This window comes from Betta splendens, chromosome 13 (genome assembly GCF_900634795.4).
Source record: "Betta splendens chromosome 13, fBetSpl5.4, whole genome shotgun sequence".
Lineage (NCBI taxonomy): Eukaryota > Metazoa > Chordata > Actinopteri > Anabantiformes > Osphronemidae > Betta > Betta splendens.
In genome coordinates this window covers 6,713,508-6,722,903 of record NC_040893.2, presented here as the reverse complement: position 1 = coordinate 6,722,903, position 9,396 = coordinate 6,713,508, and the positions used below count along the sequence as shown (strand labels likewise).

General features: G+C 43.0%; 1 protein-coding gene across 1 annotated transcript; it reads left to right on the top strand.

The window, feature by feature from the left end:
* The first annotated feature begins 2,878 nt into the window (after positions 1 to 2,878).
* On the top strand, positions 2,879 to 6,554 carry LOC114868040 (extracellular calcium-sensing receptor-like). The gene is made up of 11 exons (XM_055514029.1): positions 2,879 to 3,018; positions 3,095 to 3,386; positions 3,776 to 3,985; positions 4,094 to 4,189; positions 4,272 to 4,566; positions 4,672 to 4,844; positions 4,912 to 5,127; positions 5,225 to 5,348; positions 5,430 to 5,623; positions 5,690 to 5,968; positions 6,120 to 6,554. Exons 1-11 carry the CDS (start codon positions 2,885 to 2,887, stop codon positions 6,546 to 6,548), a joined length of 2,442 nt encoding a protein of 813 aa, XP_055370004.1. The 5' UTR covers positions 2,879 to 2,884; the 3' UTR covers positions 6,549 to 6,554.
* Positions 6,555 to 9,396: the final 2,842 nt, after the last annotated feature.

Here is a 9,396-nt window from a genome sequence, read left to right as displayed (position 1 = left end):
GTCCCTTTTCTGCCAAAGTGGAAAAAAGTGTTAGCACAGCAGACACACAGGCCAGAAATGTGTTTTGAAGCTACAAATTCAAACTGCTACTGTATGGTGGTTAAGCTACTTAAAGAACCAGGAGTTTTAGGCTTATGGGAAACGTGGGGGCAGCGTGGATGAGAAAGTGTCAGAGCGAGACAGTGACTGTGTTGTCAACCTAAAAAACTCCGGCAGGTTTCCAGCAGAAAAAATGACAGCGTGATGGCTGTCGTCAGGTGAAGGGCAGTGGGTGAAGAGACATGTCGAGGTAAGGTGACTGGAAATGAAAGTGACTGAGCTGGAGAAAAACAAAGGCACGGAACAGATGGCGGTAGTTATATAGTGGACAGGTGCTATAAGTCCTATGGTCTCAGCATGACTCAGATTCTTTGATTAATCATTGATGTGACCTACTGTAATCAGACTGGAACCACTAGATTCTAACCCTTGGCTAAAATACACTTTTAGCTTTTGAGTCAAATGCAGTCACATATTGACATAAGCAAAAGGAAATTATGTACCCAAGCAAAAATCAAGACAAAGTAGACGACTGCTGTGCAGCCGACGACCCATCCAGCCATCAGTAGAACCGAGAAGAGTTTGTGGGATGAAGCTGTCAGATCTAGAGACAAATATAGAAACAATAACAACGTTGAAAATGTGTGGATAGATGCAGTGAATCTAACTGTCGGTTTACTTGGATGGAATGTGGGTTTCTTACCTCTTCTGGACATGGCGCCTCTCTCCACTCTAATGCTCTTGTCCTGATGGGTGCAGTGCCAAGCTCCGTGAGGTGACGAGTTGACGGCAGTATCCGGCGGGACAGGGTGGAACAAATCAGGTGGACCTGAAATTAAATCCATCTTTAGCCCACCTTCCACCTTTTACCCAATCTGTTCCCAGCTCTGCAACATTCCCAAACAGACAGGAATTTTGTGTTTCCCTCCTCATCCTTTGGAGGTGAGGCTATTCCAGTCCCATCCGTGTCTCTGCGGACCAAGTCCCAGCTGTGCTGGGCCCTGGGTTCCCTCACTGTTATCTCCCTGGAGGAAGTGCTGCAGCTGGGGCTGGGGCCATGTCTCTAGGGGAAACTAGATATTTTAAATTCAGGAAATTCAGTAGGTTACTATAAAATATAAAAAAAACAAGGAAATGAATGTAAATTAAACTAAAAGCATCTGTTTAAAAGTATGTTCTAGTGCAACAGTGGATGTGTTTTGTAAACCATCAAGGCCTTTTTTTGTACCAACGCTTTTTAATTAAAACTGTTGTTTTAATTACCAAAGGCAAACGTTTGGCAGCAAATATCCAACATTAAATGAAGTTTATTTTGACTCTGCCTTCGCCCCCACTTGCACAGCTGTGCAGTTTTAGTCTTTGCGTGTTAACTTCTTTGTTCTCCTTGTTGTGACGGTTTCCTTTTGTCTGTTAAGCAGATAAAAGCCACTTTATAAGTCATAAAAATAATGAATTAACAGATACGGAATGTTTCTAAAACAGAATTTAACCCCCTAAGTAAATAATGCTTCATTTAAAATAGAATAAAGCATTTATAAGAGCATCAACTGTACTGCTTCTTGAACGTTGTTGAATGGTGAATCGAGTCTCTCACCTACTGACAGCCGGGATTGGCTCCAGCAGCCTTGCTACCCTTAACAAGAAAAGTGTTTAGGATGATGGATGGATGGAGGGTTTGAGGTTTACCACCCATAAAACCCCAGCTTCTTGTTGCCAAGATATTCCGCTCTCTTTGTTCCCACAGTGTCTGCACTAAGCTTTACTAGACTTATGTTAACCCAGACGTGCTGGACTAATTGTCTCGTTTCAGCTCGGATGAAGAAGACGGACGGACGGAGGGGGGGAGGGAAGTGGGGGGCCAGGGCAGCAATCACCGGACACCAATCAGCAAAGAGTGAAGGAGCAGAGCCGACAGACGAGAGATCAGCTGGTTTAGAAAGCAAAGAGCAGCGGGAGAATGAGAAAACGGAGAGGGACCGAGAGAACAGAAAATAGGACACTCATGAAGTAATTGAATGAACACTTGTCACTGACAGGCCCTGCTCCTGAAAATGACAGCTCTCTCCATCTCCCCCTAACCCCTCTCATCTTTAATAGGCCTCTCTTATCTATTTCTTCAGCTAATTGAACATCTTCACAGGCTCCCTCACATGTCCACACGGCCCCTAATTAATATGCTGAAATCTGACAGATTCGAGGTCAGACTGATTGCAGGATTTACTGGAACAGCCCTGAAGACTTTGATGATTCAAGTTGTCTCAGTTCATTCAGATGAATTTTTATTGTATACATAAAGTAGTTGTTTAAAGCTTAAGATACAGTGGCTGATACTAAATAAAATTGCAGTTGCATCAGCTATTTTGAACTGTTTATCCCTGGCGATCCGTGTGAACACACCTGGGTGTTTCTCCATTACCGTGTTACCGCCGATTGTCTATTCTCTTCCTTCAATAACAGACTAATTTTCTCCACCTGCCAAGTGCAAATCTGCCTTCTCTCCCAGGTGGCAGTGATTTCTGTATATCAGCTGCATGTTTTACCCCTTCCTGCCTTTGCTTTGTCAAGACCTGGCCCACAGCCCTTTTAGTCGGCAGTCCAGCTGTGTGACTGAGCTGAGGTAACTTTGTGGCAGACAAAAAGAATATAATTTTTTAGTTTTCAACCTGTGCTCTGTTTTCATCTTCCTGTAATTGCATGTTAGTGTCTCATGTATTAACTAATCAGAGGTGTTTACTCCTTGTCCTCCTTTCTTACTGCACTCAGAGCGATGCACATCTGGGCTCTGCTTCTCTGCTGCCTGGCTGGAATTACCCAGAGAGTTCAAGGAGGGGAGTCCTGTCAGCTGATGGTAAAGTCCACCCAAGGAAGTGTTTATCAAGCAGGGGACTTAGTGATCGGAGGTCTGTTCCCTGTTCACGTGAAGGCACCTCAGCCTGACCTGGAATTTCGAGGTCTAAAGGATAGTGCTTCTTGTGAAATGTATGATATTCTTAACTAGTATTTTGTTTATTTGGAAATCAGTTGTTAATCACCATAATTTCTATATTCTCTACAGTTTCCACCAGAGAGCTTACCGTTGGCTTCAGGCTATGATCTTTGCTGTGGAGGAAATTAATAACAACACAAACTTTCTACCCAACTTCACCCTTGGATATCTGGTGTCTGACACGTGTTTAGCTGAGCGCACCACGCTGTTAGCCACCATGTCTATGGTAACTGGACAGGAAGCCAATCTGTCTGCTTTAGAATGTGGATCTGTGCCCACGGTGCCTGTTGTTGTTGGTGATCCGCGGAGCTCAGCCTCCATTATTGTGGCAAACACTATTGGGGTGTTCAATATACCCATGGTGAGAACACACGATGTACTGAACAATGATGTACACAGTTTCTTTTGAAACGCTGTATTGCATCATGCAACAGTGATTTACGCAATTTGTGAGCTTGTAAGCTTTGCTGTGACATGTCATTTCCCTTATATTCTACTACTGTGGGCTGCACAGTGGTTGACATGTGCCTCGCATAATATTGCTGAAGGTTTCAAACACCACTACTGTTGGTGTAAGTTCATTTGTCTGAGTCTTTCTGTGTTAGTGAAGGTTAAAAGTTGTATTTCTGGGAGTTGTACAGCTGCAAACTGGTACTAAATACTTAAGATGGGTTAAATATACCGTAGTTTTTCTTAAGATAAGTCTATTTTTTCACCACTTCTCTCACTCTCCAATAACACCCTTCCCAGGTAAGCTACTTAGCCTCCTGTGGGTGTCTGAGTGATAAGACGAGGTATCCCCTGTTCTTCCGCACGATGCCCAGCGATGCTGCCGAAGCGAGGGCCATGGCTGAGCTGCTGCGCCTGATGGGGTGGACGTGGGTGGGGCTGGTTTCTGCAGATGACGATTTTGGCAGATTCGGGATTCAGATGTTAATGGACGCACTCAGAGGAACGGAAGTGTGCGTTGCCTTCCATGAAGTCATTCCAAAGGTACAGTACTGTAAATGTCGTGACTGCTTTCATACCATCTGCTGTGGTCTTTTTAAATTTCTTTTTTATCTAAAGGACTATGCGAAGATGACAATGCAAAAGATTGTTGACACTATCAGAACATCCACAGCCACAGTGGTGGTAGCATTCATTATAGATCTGGATGCAAAGGTTCGAACCTTAAAAATCTTTAAATGATGCAAACATAGATGTTACATACATTAGATGCACTAACTCCACATCTCATTTTCAGGCCTTGTTTGATGAAGTTGTTGAACAGAATGTGACAGATAAACAGTGGGTTGCTAATGACGCCTGGATTACATACAGCGTCCTCTCAGTCCCTCGTTACGTTCCCTCGTTGGCTGGGACTCTAGGATTTGCTCTTCGAAGGGCAGATATTCCTGGACTGGGATCCTTTCTGGCTCGTCTTAATCCCAGTTCATCCAACTCAGACCCTTTTGTGAAGGAACTCTGGGAATCACTGTTTGGATGCTCTTTTAGTGCTAGACTGGGAATGAAAGTGTGCTCAGGCTCAGAGGTCATAGGTGAACAGAGCATTGTTTGATCTAACATATCTATAATAATTCATGTTTTATTAACTAAAATGTATATTTTTGTCATTCCTCTTTATTGTAATTACTGATTTGAAGGCATTGGGGAGAGTTTATACTCAGATGTGTCTCAACTAAGAATCACCTATAATGTCTACAAGGCTGTGTATGCTATCGCTAATGCAGTTAGAGAGATGCTGGCCTGTGAACCTGGAAAAGGTCCCTTCCTGGAATGCCGGTGTCCTGATGTGTGGAGTCTGCAGCCTGTGGAGGTAAATGAACGTCTGCAGTGTTGAGGAGTCTAGTGTGCTTCATACTTAGCATCTTCCTCCGCCTCAGATAGCTCACTACCTGAAAAAGGTGAACTTCTCAACACCTCTGAAGGAAAGGATGCACTTCGACAGGAACGGAGACCCGCCTGCTTCGTATGACATCATTAACTGGCACGTGGCAGCTCAGGGAGCAGGAGAGTTTGTCACTGTGGGACATTTTCTGTCTGATTGTTTTCACATCAACATGGAGGCAGTGTTGTGGGGAGGAGGCAGCGGAAAAGAGGCAAAGGTTTTTAATATATAAAATGTTTGTAACCTGGCCTGTTTGCTCATTTACTCATGTTTTGAATGACTTCATGGCCCGATCGTACCTACTGTAGGTGCCTGTGTCTGTGTGCAGCAGCCCTTGTCCCGCTGGAACACGCAGAGCTGTGCAGAGAAGCAGACCTGTGTGCTGCTTTGACTGCCTGCCTTGTGCCGACGGAGACATTAGCAACCAAACCGGTAGTTGTGTTAGTTTAAACATATTATTTGCATGCATATTATTCACAGAGTAACACTATTCTATTGTTATTTTTTTAACAGGTTTGTTGGAGTGCATTCGGTGTCCTGAGCGGTTCTGGTCCAACCCAACCCACACAGTCTGTGTTCCCCAGCAGGTGGATTTCCTTTCTTACAGTGACACCATGGGAATCATCCTTTCTCTGGTCTCAGCTCTTGGGACAGCACTGACAGCTGCCACATTTGCCACCTTTCTTTACTACCGACACACACCTTTGGTAATGTAAAGTACGATCCCAAATGATCTCACATCAACATATATGCTAAGTTTTTTGCCTTCTTAGGTGCGAGCCAACAACTCCGAGGTGAGCTTCATGCTCCTGGTGTCGCTCAAGCTGTGCTTCCTCTGTGCGCTGGCTTTCATTGGACAGCCAGTAGCCTGGTCCTGTATGCTGAGGCACACACTGTTTGGAATCAGCTTTGTGTTGTGTATCTCCTGTCTGCTGAGTCGCACTGTGGTCGTCCTGGTGGCCTTTCGTTCCACGCTGCCTGGGGAAACACTAATGCGTTACGTTGGTCCTGCTCAGCAGAGACTTGGTATCTCCATCTGCACCCTGGTACAGGTGACTCTATTAAATATACTGATGTAATGCTTCTGCAATACTTCATTTATATTCCATGATAAACTGCTGTTTTCATCAAGATTAAATCTGCTTCAGTTCCCTTTGTCAATTATTTATCCTGCCCTGTATGATGAAGTCACTATGTTGTCAGGTGCTGATCTGTGCTCTGTGGTTGACGCTGGCTCCTCCTCAGCCTGCAGAAAGAAACACTATGGGCACGTGGGGACCGAAGATCATCCTTGAATGTGCCATGGGATCAGTGGTGGCGTTTTCACTTGTTCTGGGTTACATGGGCCTACTGGCCTGTCTCTGCCTCCTCCTGGCCTTCCCAGCAAGGACACTTCCCGACAACTTCAATGAGGCCAAGCTGATCACCTTCAGCATGCTGATTTTCTGTTCCGTCTGGGTGACTTTTGTGCCTGCCTACATCAGCTCTCCTGGGAAGTACACTGTCGCAGTGGAGATCTTTGCGATCCTGGCCTCGAGTTACGGCCTCCTCTTCTGTATCTTTGCCCCAAAGTGTTTCATTATTTTCATGAGGCCTGAGAAAAACACCAAAAAACATCTGATGGCCAGATAGTTCAAACATGAGACAATAATTGACAGATTTTATCAAACATCCACTTTTATAAAATGTTTGATGTCTAGAATTGCATGTAAAAGAGAAAAAAATAATAAATGAATTTTTACTGTCATAGTATTGACCTTAATATGTTAGTAATCAAGAAAATCGTTGCGTGACAACATTCCATGTGGTTCAACACATGCAGCTGAGCAGAGCTTATGTCTGTGCACTGCAATGCAAATAAATTCAGAGCGAATGACAATAAAGCAAATAAACACAGCAAGGAAAAAGTAAATTAATACTTTAGTTCCATATATCACTGCCCTAAATGCTTTGAAATGTGCTATAAACTTTACAAGCACATTCCAAACACAGATAAAAGAGATGCACATGTGGGTACATCCCAAACAGCAGATCATATGCCATAATCAGATCCTGCTGTGGATATTTTAAATAGGTATAAACTTAAACACGGAACTGTGTGATCCTCCTAAACTGACTTTATTTCTCATACTGTATGTGACCATTCATGTGAGCTTTACAACATCTATCTTACAGTTCCTGTATTCAAATTGCAGTGTTTAAGGAACTGTACTACTATACTTTACTGTAAGAACATCACTCCCTCAGCACAACTTTAGCTGCGCTGTGGTGTCAGCATTGTGATGCTTAGCGTGATAAGCTTGTGAAACTCTAAACACACCAGTGATGACAGGGACACTTTCTCATTCTTTCATAGGAGACATACTGTAGCAGCTCTCACCTCTAGGGGCTGGTGCACCAGAAATGTTTCTGTTCAAACAAAAGCCAAGCTCAATCTTGTAGTTTCTACTTTTGGATTTTGGTTCTTGGCAGGTCCTGTTAACCAGACTACCTATAAAAAGTATTGTAAAAGGCTTTATTTTAAATGTAACACACTTACGTAAACGCTGGTGTACTTGATTGGTTTAAGACGTCAAAAATGAACTCCACTGAGTGCATTAAATGTGTTCCTAAAAATACCTTTCAAATACAGTGATCACACTTGTAAGTGAGGAAGGCACATTAGACAGCTCTTCTGAAAGCACTACAAGCTCCTGCAGCTGTGATGTGAGAGTTCTGGTGAACACACATTCTAGGTACTACTAGTACTCTGTTTAAACAACTCCATTGTTTTCAACATTCTTTTCAGAGCTTGTTTCTTTCCTCCTGAATCCCAAGGCAATGGATTGAAGGTGTTTTGTTCATCAACATTAGCTTGGGCAAATTACGGACAACACCATCCAAAACGTACAGTAATGTACCTTCTAAAGAGACAGGTGGGCACACATCCTTCCAAGTGCATGGCTGAGATACATGCTCTCCTGTCATGTAGTTCAAACCCATCATGTAACACCAGGGAGAAGCAGAACTGGGAGACATCAACAGCACCATATGTAAAGCATCTGTCCCTCAGACCCTGACACATCCTCCGCTGCAGATCCTGGACCATCTCCATTCACCCTTAACACCTTAGTGCTTACTGTACCATATATACAGGCGGCGTGAGCACACCTCGCATCTCACGCTACATTTTGAGACCTTGGTACTGTGCCTGACAAATACCACAGCAATTACAGCGACACGTTGCTGTGCTGTAGCAGGCTTGTGACAGTGGCTTACTGTTTATGGGCTGTTACGTCCCAGTCCAAAGAGGAAACGCTGACACAATATGAAATGGGACATTCACTCATGCAACCTCATATTTACGAGCAATTTAGAGTCGCTGGATGAGGAATGTGCCAGACAAGCGATTTGATTGGGGGACTCACACTGATAGACTCACATCACCATCTAACACCATTTTTCAAAGCAAATAGAAGAAGAAGGGAGAAGTATGAGCTTGTTGTTTTGAAAATCACCAATCACATAATGTAAATGACTGTACATCTTCTTTACAAAAAAAGTTATAGAAATGCAATAGGAAACAACTGGTGGGAAAATTTATATTATTAATTTTAAACATAGGTTACATTTCAACATAAATTGTTACTGTTGAATGTGTCTGTCTGCATAAATGGTAATAAACATTTCATTATCCTATCAGCTCACGAGTTGGTGTGACAGCCTGCTATAAATAATCCATCATCAGTCAGTGCATGTGAGAATTGTTTGCTCTAGCACATATTAGTCAGGGTAAAAATTCGGTATCACTGTCTCTCGGCTGTGTTCTGTCAGCACATTTCTTATCCATCCTTCATTTTCAAATTGGCCCAAACTTGGATTTGGCACCTAATTAGATCAGGAAAGTGGCTCACATCATATAGCAAAAAAGCTTTTGTCACTGCAGCTACTTTAATTTTTTGAGAGCTTCTAATCGCTTGCTGTCTCATACAATCAAGGCTAATAAATGGTCTCTTCTAGTTATAGGTGCAGTTCTCATGGTGCGAATCACCGGCTTTTAGCACATAGAGTAATACGTATGAGAAGGTGTGAGTAAAAGTGACTCTGGTGGGAATACTAACCCTGAGCAGGCTTGTGAAGGATGTGGCGCAAATGTCATTATTATGAAGATAATGAAGTCCTGATGCAAGACAAGTACCACTCATCTATAACACTGTCAGATGAGCAACATCATTAGTCTCCCTTCACCATAAAATGCAATAACACTGCAGCTACAACGTTTTCATTTTCATTGACTTTGGATGTAAGTACTTTTCCTTTGTTTTACATGTGTTGGATTTTATAGCATCAATATTTCCTGGGGTTAGTTCTAAACACAGTAAAACAGAAGTACCTTCAGTCTTTCTTCAGTTTTTCAGTCTGGAAATAGGTCAAAATAAGAAACGTATCGTCAAGTTTTTAAAATCCACATTAACAGTGTACGTTTTCCTGTACACACTGT

Coding starts and splice junctions, on each gene's coding strand:
- LOC114868040 (XM_055514029.1), top strand. CDS start 2,885: ATGGTAAAGTCCACCCAAGGAAGTGTTTATCAAGCAGGGGACTTAGTG. Junction 3,387..3,775: donor GGGTGTTCAATATACCCATG/GTGAGAACACAC, acceptor CACCCTTCCCAG/GTAAGCTACTTAGCCTCCTG. Junction 5,624..5,689: donor ACTACCGACACACACCTTTG/GTAATGTAAAGT, acceptor TTGCCTTCTTAG/GTGCGAGCCAACAACTCCGA.